The sequence below is a fragment of the Trachinotus anak genome, unplaced genomic scaffold (assembly GCF_046630095.1).
Source record: "Trachinotus anak isolate AG129_WGS33_773 ecotype Australia unplaced genomic scaffold, CSIRO_AGI_Tana_v1 ptg000002l, whole genome shotgun sequence".
Classification (NCBI taxonomy): domain Eukaryota; kingdom Metazoa; phylum Chordata; class Actinopteri; order Carangiformes; family Carangidae; genus Trachinotus; species Trachinotus anak.
In genome coordinates this window covers 19,829,620-19,850,278 of record NW_027273853.1, presented here as the reverse complement: position 1 = coordinate 19,850,278, position 20,659 = coordinate 19,829,620, and the positions used below count along the sequence as shown (strand labels likewise).

At 41.7% G+C, this 20,659-nt stretch overlaps 1 protein-coding gene across 1 annotated transcript in view; it reads right to left on the bottom strand.

The window, feature by feature from the left end:
• The window catches only part of LOC139627512 (neural-cadherin-like), a 54,312-nt gene extending 33,950 nt beyond the window's left edge, over nt 1–20,362 (bottom strand). The window contains exons 1-12 of the mRNA XM_071488318.1: nt 20,356–20,362; nt 19,869–20,066; nt 17,176–17,401; nt 15,786–15,990; nt 14,486–14,597; nt 12,182–12,431; nt 9,289–9,431; nt 7,590–7,762; nt 6,064–6,232; nt 5,256–5,426; nt 4,619–4,791; nt 1,181–1,348 (exon numbers count right to left, since the gene is read on the bottom strand). Of these exons, the coding sequence (XP_071344419.1) occupies nt 1,181–1,348; nt 4,619–4,791; nt 5,256–5,426; nt 6,064–6,232; nt 7,590–7,762; nt 9,289–9,431; nt 12,182–12,431; nt 14,486–14,597; nt 15,786–15,990; nt 17,176–17,401; nt 19,869–20,066; nt 20,356–20,362 (1,995 nt within the window). The remainder of the gene's footprint in view (nt 1–1,180; nt 1,349–4,618; nt 4,792–5,255; nt 5,427–6,063; nt 6,233–7,589; nt 7,763–9,288; nt 9,432–12,181; nt 12,432–14,485; nt 14,598–15,785; nt 15,991–17,175; nt 17,402–19,868; nt 20,067–20,355) is intronic.
• Between the last annotated feature and the right edge of the window lie 297 nt (nt 20,363–20,659).

Below are 20,659 nucleotides of genomic sequence, written 5' to 3'. Positions count from 1 at the left end.
AATTAGCTTAGCATACAAGACTGGAAACGGGGGTCAGCAACTAGCCTTACTCTGTCCAAAAATCTGTTTACCAGCTATGGAGACTCCAGTGGTTGCAACACAGGGTCAGTGTGCCCAGCTAATAATATAATGCTACAGCACATAGCTCCCTGTAAAAAGACAAAATAAACAAAATATAACATGTTAACTTTAGAGGTGCAGTAATTTAGTTTCTGCTTCCCCTGCTTCCAGTCTTTATGCCAGCTGTGCTAATTGTCTTTCATCTCTAGCTTTATGCTATATACGCAACTAAAAAGGTTATTATTGGGGGTTTAAAGGGACAGTTTTTCATTTTGGGAATGAGGTCTTTTGCTTTCTTACAGAGAGTCAGATTATGAGCTCGAGCTGGGAGGCAGTGAGCTTAGTTTAGCATGACGTCTAGAAACAGGAAAAAACAGTTAATCTTGCAAAACAAACAAGATACAATGTGTTAGTGAGCTCTAGAGCTGCAGGTCGGCATATTTATAACCTATGTGTGTGTGTGTGTCTGTGTGTGTGTGTGTGTGTTATGTACTACATACAGTGTGTCTACAACTCATTAAACAAGAATTCTCTTGAGGTAGTTCAGGTAACTGTTTATGTGACATACTATGTCAGAAACCTTGTGCTTGTGGTTTGTAATCTGAAAGAAGCACTGATTAAGTCCAATTCTGATGACTGCAATGATTGATTATCTAAGTAAGAAGCGGAGTAGGAGGAGAGTCAAACCTGTTGTCTGAGCCCTGAAATAACCTCTTATCTTGAACTGAATCCACTTGTGAGGACCTTGGAGTTTTGTGCTCTCCAGATTGACAGCTATACGTTTTTCACATCAAAGGAAACATTTTGAATGGATTTAATTAGCCTTCAGTCATGAAACTTGCTTAGGACATACAATCCAATGTCAGCTTTCTCCTACAGCATCAAACTTAAACACATCTGCAGATTTTTTAGCGTGCTGACAAGCTCTCAAAGCACAAAGAGAACACAGTGTCTCACTAACGCTCAGACTGTGCACTAATCCAGGGGAGTAAGCAAACAAACATTCAGCTGATTCATTACAGCATTTCAAAATGGCAAGAGATGGAGAAACCAGCATAGCAACTTATGTTCTTATATATAAACAGCATACCTGCATCATCAAAGTAACATGCACACATACCACTATGGGTGTGTCCCTGGCGGTGTTTTCAGGGATAACAACACTGTAGCTCTCCTCTTCCCACTGTGGTGGCTGGTTCTTCACATTGGTGATAGTGACTGCCAACTCCACAGAAGTGTTTCGGTTTCCACCGTCAGTTGCTATGATGTCCCGTGTAATGTACGTCCTCTGTGGTCAACAGTAACAGTGCAGACTTCAGTTCAGATTATCAACATGGTATTTAGAGCTGAAATGATTTGTCACAATCAAATGATATGAAAAATTAAGATTTATCAACATCTTTTTTTTTATATAAACAATTTATCATTTGACTATTGTGAGGGTGGGGGTTCTGCTTTAAAAATGTGAGAATTTGGTGCTTTCTCTTGTCTTAAATTCTATTAAGTTTTATATTGTTGAATATTGGACCAGTGCTTGGAAAAAAAACAGGTAATTTGAAGAGGTCACCTTGGACTATAGGAAATTCTGATGGCCAGTAAATTAGCTTCTCTGACAAATCACACCTTCACCTCATAAGACAACATACTAGAGGTGTAACCGACACAGTATGTTTGATCGCCTAATGTATCATAGAAATGGTAATAAAATTAGCTATGAAAATTATCCCATGAATCATCTTTGAGTAACACGTGGTTATAGCTTGCGCTGCAGCAGTAGGCTGGTGCAAACTGGCCAGCGACAGCAGACAGCAGCAATAACAACTAAATGTGTAAAGCCGGGTTTTTAAATAAACCTCTGTGTTGGGTGTGTAGCTGACGTTCTGAGCAATCAGCTCATGATCAGCTTTTTGGCAGTAATTACTTCATATCCCTGCCTCTTCTATGAACTCCATTGAGGAAATCATTTAATTAGGACAAGAACAACAGAAGCAGCAGTGTGAGTCTCACAAAAAAAAAAATTAAGATATAATTCAGGTTTGCATAAAAGCTCCTCCTGTTTTGTTATTGTGCTTCAATTAAACCACTAGGAAATAAAGGGGTAAATTTGACTGAGGACGTGTATTTCATCTAAATGGACACTGCAGGGGAAGCTGAGAATCTCCTTAAGAGGTCATTAGAGTGTTTGATTCTGTTTATCTAAATTAGACCATGTGTAACATCAACATTAAACTCATAATGAAGAAAGAAACCCTCTAAACCCCCCTAAAGGACCTTTTATTGTCCAACCAAGGCAATTGTAGTCATAGCTGCACCATGTTGTTAATGAAAAATTGTTCAAATAAGTACTCAATTGTTAAGAAGTAACATTTCACCCATCAGCTGTAATATTCTATCAAGGCAAATCATGGCCTAGCAACTATTATTGTGCTGCAGTAGCCAGACAAAAAGAAATCTCACTTAACTTCCAAATTACATTTTCTATTCCTGGGACAATCCAATTAGTATTTGTGAACAAGTACAACTCTTTTCCAAAGCTTGAAACTGGAGAACAAAGATCATAATCTGTGATGTCCAATGTGGACCCAGCAGCTGCTGCTTTTACAATAAATGAATGACTGACTGACTTTGTAGTAACATCCGACCAAGGTTTAAAATTAAATTTGTGGTAATAGTATCAGATCTGAACCAGAAAATATCCATAATATATTCTGGATACGGACAAAGAACATCTTCCATTCTCTGCACTTATTTCTCCATGGAGCTGTACTGTAGTGTGTGTTGACACTGCACAAATTTGGCTCTGGCTGCACAGTCTTAGGGCATGAGAATATTGGCTGTTATTCAATGGTCTGTTTCTCCTTCATATTCCACTGAAATGCTGCAGGTAAATTGGGAACTGTGGTGCACACTTTACTGTGAAGTGTGGTGTGAAAACTTAGCCTTAATAGTTGTTCACAGTAATCAGAAAGTGTGATGAGAAAATCAAAATAGAGCACTGTCTCAGACCTAAAACATTTAATGAAGTGCTTTTATAATCTTCGTTACAGCACAGAGATTGTGGGATGATTCAAATAGCTTCTGAAACCATTCTCAAATATGCAGCAGCTTTGTTCAGCGAGATTTTTGGCTTAACACTTTCAATTTTGCATGAAGTCAGTGGCAAAATTGCTGCTTCCAACACCGGTACGCAAAAAGGTATGCTGAATAATAGACAGCGCTATAGTGCTGTAGCAAGTTTCTAGCCAAGGAACAACTCTTAGCTTTGAATAAGTAAAAGAAGAAAACAAGGAAGAAGAGTGCTGATAGGCAACAGAACACATGAAAGTCAATAACAAACTTATGAAAAATGTAAATAAGGTGTTACATCACTGACACTGACACAGTAAATCACTTAAAGCATATCAATTAGTTGACATCATCAACTAATGAACAACAGCTTGGTAGTTTTTATAGTTTTCCTTTTGAACACAATCATTCAAGTATCTTACTAAAACAATTCACCTTTTCAAAGGGACTGTTTAATTTACCTTGGCTGTAGCAGTTTTCCTGAGCATATGGCTCAGCGTTTGAGTTTCTGAGAAGCTCTTAGCATTAAGGCAACCGTGCTTTGCAAGTTAAATCTTCCAGCCTCCAAACTGTTTCAGTTAATAACCTCAGAATACATGAATCGTCTCAAGCTGCTGCATGCTGTCAGCCTCCTTATCAAAGTCTCAGATGATAAATTAAAATGAAAAAGTCTTAAATTCAATATATCAAAACCCCAGTATTTAAGATGGACGGAGAGTCTTTGTTTGTGATAATTAGTTTCTTGAAAACCTTCCTGCCATCCATTTAAAAACAGCATGTCTGTTTTTGACAGCTACTGCAGGTTACAGGGGAGGTTTTTAATACATATTTAGAGGATGGTCTTTAGTAACAGACCAATAAACAGAACTGTAGTCATCAAATATAACCACAGGAATCCCAAGCTGTTAACATCTGCTTTTTGACTGGACCCAACACGGTCGAGAGCTACATCAACAAATGTCTGTGACTGAGTGACTGACTGAGGGACTGAATGAATGACATATTTACCCCACTGGTCGGCTTGAGCTTGGCTTGGGCCCCAAATTAAAACTCCCTAGCACTTCAGTGGACACAAACTCTTGAACAGGGACTTTACTGCTGTGCTGATACGCTGCAGTAAGCATATTGTCTCATTTCCAGTTGCTGGCATTTCAGATTTTTCTTGATCTTGATTTTTTTTTATTCTCTGCGCATATCCATGAATAGTCTCGCCGTATACTATGTTTATACCTAGTCTTGCTAATGATTTGTTTAGCCTGAATTAGTCGCCCTCCATCTTCTTTCTTTCTCTCCACATGCAGCACTTATGGGAGTACACATACCCCAGATATGGAGTAGCAGACAGAGGCACTAAAAGGTGGCTCATTCATTAACTCTGTTGACACAGACCCACAGGCCGCCATGTGATACAGACTCTGTATGTGTGTGTGTATGTGTGTCTGTATGTGTGTGTGCAGGCTGACAGAGAGCCTGCTGATAACTGCTGACTGACCTGTGATATGGGCTGGTTAACGTACACCCATCCAGTGACAGGGTTGACCCGCAGGTACTCAGGCTGCTCCAGGGACATGGAGTAAGTGATAGCTGCATTAGTGCCAAAGTCATCATCGTGAGCTGCTACGCGAAGGAAACTTGTACCGACCAAAGTGTCTTCTCTCAGAAAGTCTGCAGGGGATAGAAATAATGCATGTGCACTCTGTTTGAGTGGAAACTTACAAAGCTGAGGGCAAAGGACAGGAAAGGTGAAGCATGAGGGATGTTATGGAAATTTGTTACAATGCAAAAGTAATTTAGGTTTTTTACCACCAGGGACACCAAGGTATTTTTAATGCCTATTTCCAATTTTCACACAGAGATGCAATTCATTAAGCAGAGGAATGAATGTTATTTTATATTTTCTTTAAATAAAACCCAATCTAGGGTCATATTTACTACATTCACAGTGTAAAACACATTCCCCCAAATCAATTCAATTACTAACTTCAAGCAAAAGAAGAGCATATGCCTGCCCCCCCCCCCCCCCCCCCCCCCCCCCCCCCCCACCCCCATCTCACCTTTTTTAACACTTCTAGTTATGCTCTGCTTCAGTGATACTATTTGTATTTCATTTGGATACCTGCAACACTTACACTCATAGCGCAAATTCTCAAACTTGGGGCTGTTATCATTCTGGTCCAGTATTTGGATGGTGAGCTGACAGATGCCGATGAGCGGCTCCTCCGCCCAATCAGTGGCCGTTACTGTAATTGAATACTCTCTCTGCCGCTCTCTGTCGAACCGCCTGGCTGTCGCAATCACTCCTGTAAATACAGAATGATAATCAGCTCATTCCCCGGTCCCAAACTTACACACATGAATACTTATTAACTCATTCATCCATTCAGCAATTCTCCATTGCACCCCTCCGCATGTACATCCATCCATCCATCAATCCATATAACCATCCGTCTAGATATCCATCTAACCATCCACCCATAAATCAAGAAAGCAAGTAAACAGTCATAAATTTATACTGAATAAGTCAAGCGTTCCTTTCAAGCGTAGTGACTTTGTTATTAAATCTTGAGAGGTAGACGACAGAACGCAAGCCTGAACACAAATGACGGACAGAATAACATGTTGACTCCACGTGTCACGACTTCAGAACAGCTTCTCTATTTGCCCTTCTCTTCATTATGTAGAAGATTTTTTTTAGATACTGAAGAGTCACACCAAGCTTCTCCAGATTAAATTAAATGATGAGTGTTGAGAGACAGATTTTGGCCTCTTAAAGAGAGAAATATAAATTATGTGAATGTTTCCTCTGCTGTCGGATCAAGGTTCAACTGCTATGACCAGTGGAGATGTCAATTACCATTAAAATGCAGCACTGTCTCTCTACAGTAAACTATGTGCTCTGTCTAATTGAGGCCCATTTTAGCCCAGACAATGCTCTACCTGTGTCTGGATGAATTCTGAAGGCAGCCATTGCGCTGTCTCTGTGCATTAAGCCATATTTGACTTTTCCATTTGCTCCCTCATCTGCATCCACAGCATGCACTCGCAACACAAAAGTCCCCGTTGGCTGGTTCTCCAGCACTGAAGCCTGCTCACGATATTGCTGGCACTGAGATAGAGAAAGGGAGGAAAGGAGGGGGGAGAGAAAGAAGGAGAGGAACACAAATACAAGAAACAATTCTCATATATGAGAATATATTTTCAGAGTATGTTACATTAACGAGAACACAGCGTTCAAAGAAAATAAACTCATTAAACAGAAGGTCACTACACACGTAGAGGGAGGTACTGTGCATGAAACAAAATATAGAAGTTATAGATACAGTAGCAGTACCATCTATGGAAATGAAAACACATGAGCTGATTTCCTTTTAAGAGCCAGCAACGAACAGCTTTGTCTTAGCCAAGAATTCAATCCATTCCCTCTAATGAACATATGCCCCAGATAAAGAGCTGCTCTCTGGAGTCTGTCTTTTTTATAATCAGATGTAAATGCTAGCTACTCTTTTAACAGAATGGCCATGAAAAAGAAAAACAATACGCGAGGAGGAGTGTGAGTGAAACGGAGGGAGGGAGATGGATCAAAGGAGTGAGAGATAGAAAGAAGAACTAATGCAGGGGTTCATGGGACATGATGGCACAGACGGTATGGCCTGTAGGTAGCTGTTCATAAAAATCACATAATATCTTGCAAGCCTAGACGGTTCAGAGGAGTAAGTTGATATTAAGTCATGTTGTTAAGACTTCCAGCCCATGTATGTCTTCTACCGAAGTTCAAGTCATTCCTAATTAAGGAGGAAGTTAATTAAACAGGTATAGTATATTGTGATGATATTGCACTTTTTTTTCATAAATTAATTGAAATCCCAATGGAGTGCCTAAAGATAGAGTGGGTTGTGCAGGCTAATCAGAACTCATGGGAAAACAGAGCGGAGAGAGACGGAGGCCAGGGAAATGAGAAAAAAAAATAAGGGAGCTGGTGAGTGGGATGAAGAGAGGGAGGAAGGAGTGATAGACAGAGGAATAGCTGAGGAGCAGTGAGAAGATGAGACAGGCAGGCAGATGAGAGCACATTCTGCGATATGAGGTGAAAGACTGAAAACACGAGGAAACAAAATCTCTTTCCTTGCAACCGGTCCTTGCAACAAAATAGTACAGCCATTGTTACCTTTGGACAGAGCCAGGCTCACTGTTTCCTCATGCTTCCAGTCTTTATGCTAAGTTGGCGGACATTAGAGTGGTGTCAATCTTCTCACCTAACTCTTTCGACCTGTGTCTCATTCTTAAAACTGTCTGCCGTTCGGGCTGTGGTTCGTGCTAATTTTGCACATACCACCTCTGCTGTAAACAGAGTGACTGCAGCAAAACAACTTATATTGGTTCAAGAAAGTAGTCCCCAGGATGAGCTACTGTTGCTAAAAAAAATGACACACTTATGAAAAAAGTCAGAATGGAACAATCCTCACCTCCTCAAATACAGGTTTGTTGTTGTTGACATCATCAACCCCAACAATGACCCGGGCAGTGGAGGAGAGAGGGTGCAGCCCGCCTGATGCGTTGTCATCTGTGGCCGATACATTCAGGACATACTCCAGCCCTTGAAGCTTGGGCAGGGGAGTGGAGCGGAGACGAATCAGCCCTACAAAGACCACAGGGGCATTAAACTAAACATTATAAAAGATGGTTGATCCTGGTTGAATAGAACAAGTGCAACCATTCCATTAGTCGGTAAGCAGGATGTTGCTGCCACCGTGGCCTTGCATGGCGAAGGATGTGCAATCAATAAAAACACACCAGAAAATGCACACATCACGTTGTTGTTCTGGAAATCGGGTCTGAGATAGAGAGTGGTGGAAATTCACCTCAGAAGTCCGCAGAAAGGTAAGAATGTGATATGCAGACTAAATCCAAAAACCCATTTCACAGCTGTGATCTTGTTGCATTTCTAATCTAATAATTGCATGCTCTCCTCCAAAAGATGCCCATCCAGCTCAAGCACTTGAGCGGAAACATAAAGTAGTAAGCGACTCGGGTTAGAAGTTAACCAGGCTCAGCAGATGCCTATTAGCTGTTCCTCTCTCCCACCTTTGTCTGCTTTCATGTAACAGTCAAGATAAAAGGTGGGATAAAAGGATGCACCATCTGAGTCAACATCTTTCTCGTCAACAGTAATACAAAAACATCAGAGGTTGCAGGACGAGCAAGCAGCCTGTGATGTGGGGGAAACTCATTGAAGTGAGAGCATGGGGAGGTTTTTTATTCTCGCGTTGTGTTTCTATTCATCTCTTTCAACGCTCTTGATTAAAGACAGCACAGCACGCTGATACAAGAAGATGCAAGTGCCTGACTTTCCCCTCTCCCAATTTGCTTATGAGCCCGGCTGCCCACAGAGCAGAGAGGGGTCCTAGCTCCTAATGACAATGCGTGACATTGGCAGCACTGCACCATTACATTAAAATAAGTCAGCTGTGGGATGTACATGGTAATTCCTCCAGTTTAAATGTCAGCCTTGTTTACAAATGCGACATCTAGCAGCTATTCAATGAGAGAGCACTCCCCGTACATACAGTAAGTGGTAAGCTGTATAGTGGTTTCCCTGCACCCAGTGGATGCCGGCCTTCGCATTTTCTAGCTCTGAGGACACACGGAAAGGGTAGAAAGGAATATAAGAAGACGACACAAAAGAAAGAGGAGCTGGCGGAGTGCAGCCTGAAGATTGTGAGCTATGATAGAGCAGTTGTTGTGAAATTGAATTGAAAGGGTTGGGTGACAAATGTCACAGCGATTGCCACTGGTTTCGGATCAAAGGGTAAATAAAAAAGATAAACTGTGCAGTCACCAATGGTAGACAGCACAGAAACATGGGGAACATTCCTCTCTGTATCTGGAAAAAGAAAAACCAAGTGTGGAAATTTCCTAAATAATGTCATCGTTTATATTTATGACTCCAATAATAGAAAAGGCGGCCCTCATATTGAAATTACAGCTTTTAATATCAGCTTTCAATATCTTTCCACATTGACTTTGAAAGTAGAGGGCGTTCATTGCACACCACTGTAGCGGGAATGTATTAGAGAAAATTTAATGTGTGATTTGACGGAAAGCCTGTCAATTAGAGTGAGAGGTGCAAATGTGAAGCCTGGCTGGAGAATTAAGAAGTATCACCTTTCTGGCTGTCAATGACAAAGTTTCCATCCTCATTGCCTGCTGTTATGGAGTAGATTATACCATCACCATCTGGGTCTTTGGCCAGAACTGTGGCGACAAGGGTGTTGGGGCCCGCGTCCTCGGAAACAAACGTTCGATATCTGCAAAGAGGAGCTCAAGTTTAACAAGTGCGAGAAAATGAGAATACAGTGACAGGTCAATGATAGAAACACACACAGACAGGAGCTATCAATCATTTACACCGTTCAAAGCATCAGCTGGCTTATTAGACTTATGGTTGTGGCTTTTGCTTGTCACTATGATTTAACCTGTCCTCTTAGCTGGCAAGACCGGAGACAAATGATAATGTCGAATGGGATGTTGAAGTCATTGAACAAATGGTGCTTCCACATACCCAGCCCACTGTGGGCCATTTGATCCAGTGCCTTTTAAAATGTCAACAGTGATTTGCTTGCTCTGTGGTGCTGGGCAGCGAGATGCCCATCGAGACACAGGAGACTGATATACCACTGTGGTACAAAGCACAATGGGGTGGAGATGAACTACGTGACTTGGAGGACGCAGAGATGAAGAGAAATGGAAACACAGAAAAAGGCGAGAGAGGGGAGAGAAGAGAGGAGCAGGTGACAAAAAGGATGGCTGCAACTGAAATGACAGGTAAAGTGATATGTGGGCGTGAGAGAGAGAGAGAGAGAGAGAGAGAGAGACAGAGGGGAGCTAGATATAAGAGGGGGTGGTGTTCGCTCACAGAGTTTGAGTTGATTCGTCAGCAGAACTCATCCCCTGTGAGATTTTGTGCTGTATCCTCTTCTAATGTGTGTGTGTAAGTATGTGTGTCCGTGGGAGGGAAGCAGGGGTGGAGGGGGCAGGGGTGGGGATCGGTGTCTGTGGTGAGAAGTTAGAGGTGATTGATGGTTTACAGAAGAACACTGATGGGTGATTCATCTCCGCCAGCCGCGACAGTCTCCGTGGCAACATGAGTGACCTGTAATCTGTCACCCGGCTCAGAGGCCACCTCTCCGCAGCTCTGTGGGATGAGACATATAAACTCCCTCTGCTTTTCTTCCCAAGGCATCTCCCTACATCTCATTGAACTGCAAAGTTAGACTCAAGACTGAGAGCGCCTGCCTGTCTGTTTGCTGGACTGTGAGTCTGGCTATTTGCATTTCTATAGGCTCTCTGCCTGTCCAGCCCTCACTTCAATCACTTTCAACCTCTCTACATTTCATTCAGATGTGAACTAAGAGGACGTGCCAGAAAATATTTAACCTATCCAATCACATGTCTAAGTATTTCAATTAGTCTGATATAATAACGCGTCAGTCTGCCTCTACATGTCAGACTTTGTGCTGCTTTTGGACACTGTCCTGTTCTGCCCTCACAGCATTTATCTACATCTCACTGAGCCACAGTATGACGAAGCGGCCAACACATCCTACCTGGCAAAATGCCTTCATTTCCAACTATCTGTTCGCTGGTCTGGCAAGAGTGTTTGACTGACTGCCGACAGGCTTCTCTGTTTATCTGCATATCTTACTGGCTGCCTCCTGTCTACTCGCCGTGTATGTTTTGGTATTCTCTACTTGCTTGCCCTGCAACCATGCTTCAATGTGTGTTTTTCTCCTCAGTTACATGTTTTTCTGCCCACATCTCCACCTCTCTGCCCACCTGTTTGTTTGGCTGTGTCTAGCCACCTACCGAGACTGACACCTGACAATGGAACAAGAGTGGGCAACAGGGGTCTGCAACAGTCGTCTCTGAAGGTCATTGAGACATGACTGACAGGACAAGCCTCTTACTTGTTTGGGGGAATAAATGCAGCGGAGCCACAGTGACAGTTGCTGCCCACCCACCCACACACTGGATTGCATCCGTATGTCAGTTTACTGCATACCTTTAGAGAAGGCCAAAAATAAACCCTGTGCGAAGCTACTTGAGTGCTTGATTTTATTCCATTATTTAACAAGAGATATTTTTAGCAAATCCCCTGAATGTACTATGAAAATAACAATGTCACACTTTGTTTGTGGTTAATGTGTGGGGAGTGAGTAACAATTTGTTTCAATGCCAGATGGCTGTGATTAACAGTAAAAATCAAATATACTGAATTTGTCTTACTGGTAGTGGTTTCAATGCTTCAGGGTTGACACAGCTTGGCCGCTATTAATGGCAGAACTCCCAGCATCAAATATTATTGCAAGGAATTTCCTGAAGGCAGGTCTGTGATGTGTGATGCAACTACCTTGTCTGCTCAAAGAGCAAAGCTTGGTTTAATTAAATGTGATCAGCTGGTGGACCAGAGATGAAGAAACGCCAGCAGGAGGGACATTATTTCAACTTGTCATCTTGGTGACAAACTTTGATCTTTGCAGCTGAACTCAAATTTTTGCTTTTATGATATGGACTACAGTAACAATTCATATATTCATGTGTGCACCTTGGGCATCTTGCATTTTGTGCAAATAAACTTATTATTGTGTTATCTAAACTCAATAACATTCACAAACACACACACACACACACACACACACACACACACACTGAAAACTTTTTGTAATAGCTTATTGATCTACCCACTTTTGTTTCTTGGCCTTGCACTTTTTTTTATTCCAATATGTAGTCTGCTATGTTTGGAGTCTTCAGTAAGCAGGTATTATTATCCATAACTACACCAATAACAACTTTCTTTTGAAGTCTTGGTCCTGATTTTATTTTAAGGTAAGAATTTTAAAAAATACATCGTTGCTTGGTGCAAGTTAAAAAGCAGGAGGACTCAAAATAAACCGCAAAGGACTGTGTCTGAAATTAACAGGAAGATTGATGGAAGAAACAGGGGTTTATGGAAGGACTGTGCAGGTATTTTGAAAGTATAAGTGTTAAAGCTGCTCACACAGGCTGGGAGAATTCAGGGGCCTCGTCATTGACGTTTGCCATCCTCACACGGACCGTGGCTGTGCCGGAATGAGGCTCATCTCCGCTGTCCACTGCCATCACCACAAATTCATACAGATGGTTGGGCCTCTCATAGTCCAGCCGACCCGCGGGGAAAACTGTCCCATGGGGTGAAATGCTGAAGTCCGGGCTCAGGGTGTAATAGGTGAGTTCAGCGTTGAACCCCGAGTCACAGTCCGTGGCTAACACTGTGACGGGAGGGAAGACATCACACAAGGACCATCAATTAACAGTTAATCGAAAAGAGCTGATGAGATGGCATCGGCTGATGAATATGTTGACATCTGTGTAGATCATTATCTCTTTATGGCCTTGCTAAACATGTAATAGATCATATGCTCTGACAGCTACAATTACTAGCACACAAACTGCGCTCTGCAGTTTTCTGCCTCTCCAGAATGATTATCATCATTTGCAAAAATGAGCTTAAAGACAGCAAAAGGACTCAGTGAAATGAACGAGCTGTATTTTCTGGAGAGTATTTGGAAATGATTTCATTCTGAGGTAATCACACAGAAAAACCATAGATTTGTTTTGAATGTTCGATGATATTTTATTCTATGACTAGAGCCACAGATATCAACACCCTTGCTTGCAAAGTTAATTTAAGTCTAAGTTTGCTGTTTGGTGAATTTCACTTATACTCACTGTTCCCCTCTAGCTCATAACACTTGCATATTGCATATTCTTTTGATGTGTTTATTTCCTCTGTGTCACGCAGCGGCACTTGCAGCCTGTGTATCTCCATGCTTCTCTTTCCATCTCAATGTCTGGTAATATAGCTGAAGAGTGGCAATTTGCTATACACTCTTTGTATAGTCTGTATAAGTCTGTGACTCATTAAGTGCTGAAGAGCTGAAGGAGTAAGTTTCCCTTAAACCTGTCACCGGTGCTGACAGCTGATATCTTCTTAACCATCAGCCTCAGAGGGTAAAGTTGAAGTGATGGCCTCCTTGTAACATATTCATCTGTGTCTTTGCCCAGTAGATGCAGGGCTGATGGGATAATGGGGACCTCACTCCCTCTGTGCCTCAAAATAGCCCACCAGATCAGAATAGTTGGAGCAATTTGTCTGAGGAAACTGTTAACTTCTGAGGAAACTATAAAGTCATGCATTAGCATTGTATATCAGCTTCAGTCTACTTGTAGCATAAAGATCCCTGTCTTCTTTCTCTCTACCTTTGATCCCTCCTCTGTTGAGATTTTCCCTCCACCCTGGTTGTTTTATTTTTTGGTTGATGCGCTGGTTTGTTTTGGATGCCGTTTTCTCTTGCTGCTGGCTCTGCTGTGGCAACAATTTCTACCACTCTAGGCTGTGTATTCGAATGTTTTCAGATTAAATTTGCTCCATTTTTCTCAGCCAGAGTGCACTAGAAACAATTGCCCAACCAGAGATTCCCACGAATCACCTCTGGTAGCCTATTGGGGACAGAAGTCCCACAGGCACAGCAGCATTTGACAGAAACTACAATGGTGAACGAGATGAAATGTAAAAGGCCTACTCCTGAAAAATGGGATGTTTTTTTATATTTAATGTCCATTTTCTGTGCATTCAAGGGTATTAGTGAGTAAAGTATAAAAGAATGTGGACAACTTCTGTTGAGGTACTTTTCTATCTTAGGGTGTAGCTAAATATTGCAAAGGGATCTCAAAGGTACTTTATCTTAAAACAGCTGAAGCTCATGAGTGCGGTCAGAAGTGTAGTTTTTTTTTTTTTTTCAAGCAGCAAATAAGGAAAAAAAGTAACACTTTTTTAGGATAGGTTTTTTTTTTTTTTTAACATACGTAATCACCCATAATGGAACAAGCACCTGGATCTGATTAAAAAGATACATAGTAAATTTCTACACTTCCCCCAGCACAATATGTTTATACATTTTCATAATTTAAGCAGTGGTGATGGCATACACTTCATAATTGACAATTACATAGTAATCTCATGCCATAACAGATAAATTGACATGCCATTATTCATACAGCACACAATAAATCAAACCTATAGTGTCTTTGTAGCTAGTTTAGTTTAGCATAATTGGGATTATGATCACAGATCTGAAAGTTTCCTTCAGTGTGCAAAAATGGAAGCATCATGGGTCCATAAGCCAAAACACTGACTCAAGATTTAAACTTTTTTTGGCTTTCTACCAAAATACATCTGTTGTTTTCTTGTAAAGAAGTGAGTTTTCTCTGCACTTCAGAAAGAAACAGATGGATGTGAAATATAGGGTCATAGGAGCCTCACCCTGCAGCAGGGACGTTGCCGTGGTTACAGTCTCGGGGACTCCATCCACACTGTAGATGGATTGGAGGAACTCTGGGACACAATCATTCTCATCCGTTATCAACACCTGAACCTGATTAGCGCCAGCGTGATGGGATAAGAGGAGAGGAGAGGAGAGGAGAGGAGAGGAGAGGAGAGGAGAGGAGAGGAGGGGAGAGGAGAGGAGAGGAGAGAATCAGAGTAGAATAATACAAAATTAGCCTCCCTTTAATAACCCTCAAATCCAGGAGACAACCGTATGAAATTCTCTGTTCAGGAAGCTGACCCCAAAACTTAATCTAAATTGCATTTTATAGTTTCTCAAGTTACCAGTTCAACACATCCTTTATCTTCCACTTCATGATTTCCCTGAGTCAAAAATAGAAATGTTCTGAGCATGTGTGTGCTTCACTGTGTGTTTTTGACAAAGGCCCTTAGCCCCCCTCCGCCCTGCAAGCTCCCTGTCACCACTGTGTGTAAAGTGTGAAGTGACAGCTGAGTAATAGTCCTGAAATAGCTGGGATAGGTTTTCCCAGTCTCCATCTCCTACTCCACAACATGCAGCTGAGCGGACAGAGATTTTGCCTACTAAATCTGTGGTAGGAAGTGAGTGCCTGACATGATAATTGGGTAACAAAATCTTTAGATTAATAATTTAAATGAAACTGAATTCATTAATAGTTCATCTAGAAATATTCGTTTGTGAATGAAGTTTTCAGATTTTGAGTTCCTATGCCTCAGAGTGTGTTCTGTATTTTACACAGTTCATCTCAAGACCACACTCTCAACAAAAAAAGCACTTAACTGAGACACAGAAACAAAAGGGTGAACAAACTGCAGAAAAAAAAATCACTTGGGCCACCCATTCTACTTGCTAACCTTTCAAAACCTTTCAGCCATGCCATTCCTGTAGACAGCCTCAACCTCTGCTGCCTCGCCTTTGTGGTTATCGCCAAGCGATGTGATGTCAATAGGTCAGCATGGAGATCAGATCATTGCTGTTAATACACCCTCAGTCAGTTGATATGAGCTGCAGAACATTTAGGTGAAAGCTGATCTGTCTGACTGCTTTGTGAAAGTCCAGTGGGAGAACACAACGCAACTAATCTCAGAAATACAGCTGATTTTTTTTTAAATTTCACTGTAATTCAGAACAATGCTTGTGTGACAGGTGCACTAATAAAACATCAGTGGACCTCAGCTTTGGGGTTAGTTGATGTGAGTGCACGAACTGTTACATGACTCACGTTCACTGCCTGTATCACTCTCTAATTAAACTAACCTCTGTGGCAGTGCTGAGGCTGCCGGGCTCCTCGCTGGCTCGCACCATCAGCAGGTAGCGCCGCTGGTCACTCTCATAATCCAGCGTCCTGGTCAGACTGATCTCCCCCGTCTCCTGTCGTATGCTGAAAAGGCTACTGGGATTGATCAGAAGGCTGTAGCTGATTGGCTGCTTCTGGAAGGAAATGGCAAACACCACCAAGAAGCTGTGGAGCAAAGAGAAAGTGATTAAAAAAAAGAAAAAAAAAAAAGTAAAAGCAGTCTTTGCTGTTTGATTTCAGATGCACACGTGAAATTAAAATCGAAATTCTCTTTTCCTACATCAGCACTGCGCTGTAATGAAATCAATTACCATATGGCCCATTGGCTACGTGCTACAAACACAGTCAATCAGTACTTGTCAGTTCTGTGTCATAATGTAATACTATTATGCAGATATCAATGTTTGTCTTTATGGTTAAGAGAGTTTGCGTTCTCTAATGGTGTGTGATGATGGTATATCAGTTTGCTTGTGCTGGTGTGAAAAAATGAATATTCATCATGGAGTCTTAACAGGTTGTGTGTGGAAAGTGACACCTTAAACAAGCATATGTCTTTATGCAAGTCTGCATTAGTTATTATAGGAGTGGTGCTTGACATATGCATGTCAGTTTTAATTCTTACACTATGCTATACAAGTAAAACTCTCCTTGTGTAAGTGAACGAGTGAACAGTATGTTGTCATGCATGCATTCACCCTAGTTATTTAATTACTCTATTTATTTAGTCTTTTTTGTGGTTTATAACTGGAGGAATGTTTGTCTCTATAATGAGCTGTTGGATATTTGAATTACCCCTATGGGATAAATAAAGTATCTATCTATCTATCTATCTATCTATCTATCTATCTATCTATCTATCTATCTATCTATCTATCTATCTAGTGTCGGGCAATTTACAGATATGAGCACACTGACAATACTTTTGCAATATTGATGCATTATTTACGACTGTTTTTCATCACATTGCATTCTCATTCTGTAGTCAGGCAGTTATACCTATTGAGGCAACAGTAAATAATCTGACAAGGAGTCTTTGCCGATAGCCACATGGGAATAGTCTACATTTGAATAAAGGCCCCAGAATAACTGTTAAACAACAAGAAACAACCTCAGAAAAATGTCTTATAATGGTAATTTTCACTGACAAACTGAAAAAGTCTAACACAGCCACACAACATTGGGAATTGCAAAAAAAATCTACACACACACACACACACACACACACACACACACACACACACACACACACACACACACACACAAATATATATACATATAATGATGTGGCACAGCCCTAATTTATCCCTACTTATGTATGTGTGGGTGGATGTTAGAGAATGCGGGACTCACGGCTGTCCTTCAGGCGTATTCTCTGGTATGGAGATGGCGTAGCTAATGTTGGTGAATTGCGGTGCTCTGGCTCCTGCCATCACAGACAGCATGGCAGGGGCACTGCGGCTTCCCAGGCTGTCAAGGGCCACCACACTTAACAAGTACTCTCTGTTCCTCTGCAGCACCAGGCCTGTGGTCACCACCTGGCCTGTGTTCTTGTCCACCGCAAAGCAGCCGTCACCGCCTGCAGGGAAATACAATGACATTATTTTCTAGCACCGGATCCAAACTAATCCAATACTTCTGGCTTGAATACTAACCAGTGTGAGCCACAGAACATTTAGCTGAAAACTGATCCATTATGAATACTAACTCAGAAATGCCCAAATAGCAATTTAAAATAGGTGACTCCCCCTTGCTAGGTTTGCTGAGTTAAGGCCCACAACACATAGAGTTTTATTTTTCCGTTCATATAATTCGTGTTCATATTAGGCTCATCCTGAATAAGAGAGTTCACGTAGGTGGGGGTTAGTGGTCCCTCTATAGACAAAGGCCTCTTACACATGCACAGGGAATGTCCTTCACGTTGCACGGTTTTGAAGACAAGTACCTTCCCCTCTGTCTTATTTACTCAACATAGAAACATAGACATTTTATTTGATAAACTTTGGAAATAATTATATGAATAATGAGTCTGTAGCTGAAGGTGAAATCTCTTCTGCATGATAGTGTGTCCAGATCTTTTATATTTTCATTTCAATGTATTTTTTTTTAAATATATTAATTCTTATTTGAACTGAAAGACTGGCTGATCTCACCAGGAGTTCAGGCTTGAAGAGACTGAGTTGAAGGTGGCCGTCCATGGAGTATTTCACAATCCATTGAGAACTATTTATTAAACTACATGTTAAACAACTGCCAGTGTGGAAGGCACAGCATTTGAAAATGTCTTCGTACATTCATTGTAGAAAGCATGTTTTGGAGCTAGCAGCCTTCTTTTCAGAGTGTGAAACTATTGTCAGGACATGCTCGTGCACGAGCATGAGGCTGCATGGGACTAAAACAAAACAGGAACCCACTCATAAAGACATTGTTCCATTGCGCTTCTAGAGACTAAAAACCTGCAGTTACCTTTAAAGGATTAGAATGGGGGGAAAAAATCCCATGAAAAGATAGTTCCTACTAAAGATGAAAAATATAGAACAGACTTATTAACAACAGTTTCAAGGTTCTTTTTCTTTATGCGAGGATTTCCATTTTTATAAAGTAACCATATTCTTTATGCTGCATAGTGAATACTGTTACTTTGGATTGTTCTGTACTTGCCAGACTGCAGGACCTTTACTTGTGATTGAGTATTTTTTACATTGTGATATTGCAATGTTTACTTAAAGGCACCCCGTGGCATTTTTGACCACTAGTAGTGCTATGGAGTAGGGTTTTATGAGTGGGTCTGCATTTTGTTTGTACTGTCTATGTACACAACTATGTATGTGCACATGTGCAAAGTGGGCCACAAAACACACACATTCCTGCAATTTGTTTGATGCTGTTCTGCAGATTGACAGTTTGCAGCATTGCTTTGCAAATAAATGCAATGGCCAACAAAGTCAGTGAAGAAGAAGAAGACTACTAGCAAACATAGTTGTAAACAGTGCGAGACTTTTAATTATTTAAAATGGGCTTTGCAAATGTTTAATGAGAAAAGAAATGCATTCAACACGTCTGTTAGACTGCAGGGAGCCACACCATGTGTTTAAGTGACAAACACTAACTTTTTTTGTTGACAAGAAAAGTCCAAAGGGCAGCATTAAATAAAAGATCTAAAAAACTTTTCCAGCACTGTTAAATACTAAAAAATGGGGTCAGACAGGCTGACCTCATTCATCAAAAGCCCAGCTACTCTCATCCTCTTGAGGTCTTAAAAGTTAAGCACAGGATAAGAGGGTTGTTTGAGACATGTGAAATCTTGAAATTGGGAAGATTACTTTGAAGGGAAACTATTTAGTTTGTGCACACTTTTAGAGGCAAACCTAGTGCTTACATGAGTCCTCAGCACAGTCATATAGACTATGGGTACTTTGTGGTAATTGTAGTTTAAGTCACATCAGGGAGTTTTGTGATGGGCTAACGCAAGTCAGAGGGAAGTTGGTGGTGTTTTGTAAAACCCTGTTGGCAAGATTAGCACACCCCCCCCCATCTTTGACATGCCAACAAACCTTTATCCCCTCAACCACCAGGGGGTCTACAACTCTGGCTGACTTCCAGAAGCCCACTGTGTGTGTTTGTGTGTGTGTGTGAGTGTGTTTGCATGACTCTGTGTGTATGAAACAGAGAGAAGCAGACAGATAGACAAGAGTGCATGATAAGTGCATAAACAAATGTGTGAAGGCCCCTGGCTGTGTCTGTGATTGCGTATGTGTGTATTTGTGTGTGTAGAAGAGCGAGAGGGACAGAGATACAGAGCTAAAGAGAGACAGGGTGACAGAGAGACACAGAAACTAATGGACATCTAAAGAGTGTGTGAATGCATGAATGAATGTGTGAACGCCTGTGGCTGTCTGTCTGAGTGACTGTGCTGGTGTCTGACTAGATGGATTTATTTCGAAGGCTCCACAGTCTGTCAACCTATTTTAACAAGAAAACAATCTATTTTAATACCCTTCCCCCTTCTACATCACATGTGTGTGTGTGAACAGCGAAAAGCTTACCATCTGACAAAAAGTATTCCACTTCTCCACTTTTGCCCTCATCCCCATCGCGAGCCTGGAGCTGGTAGACAAACGTTCCCGCTGGGGCCTCAGGGGACACCACAGCCAGGTAAGGGTACGGCTTCATATTCCACTCAGGGACGTTGTCATTGACATCAATGATCTTCAGCTTCACCTTGTTCAGGTACCAGTCCGGGCCTGGAGGATAGTGCAAAGATAGTGACGGAGCTGTGGTTACTGAAAGTGACAGCTGTCATGTAACTGTGTGTGTAGAGGGGAGACAAGCAGCCAGGGGAATCCGAAGAACCGACAAGCAGCGAGTCAACTAAGGGTACAGGTATGTGAGGCATGAGTCCTCTCCAGTATGGCAAAACTTAATGCTGCAGGATTAGAATAAATCTGACTGATTCTTGTATCTGCAATGTGAAACTGATGCCAGTACAGTTTCAAGTCAATTACCACACAAATCTGTAACATGGCAATTTACTCGCCATCTTTCCACTTCCTTCTACGTCACGCTTGCTGCCCGTTTTTGGAGCGTTGTGAGTGGATATCAGGAACGCTGTTTGGGCCAGTGGTGGAGGTTGGTGGACATGACGTCATCCACCCATTCTCCACCTGGGCTCCCATACAGGCATCCAGACATCCAGGTTCCCATGGGAGAGAGCCTCAGCCACAGTCTCATCTACCAAGTCTGTGTAAAGCTACCTTGATCTTCCCACAAGGGCCCAGGGATGATGCCTCATGGCTGCAGGCATTTTGTCGCCTGCACACTGCCTCAGTGGAGAGAA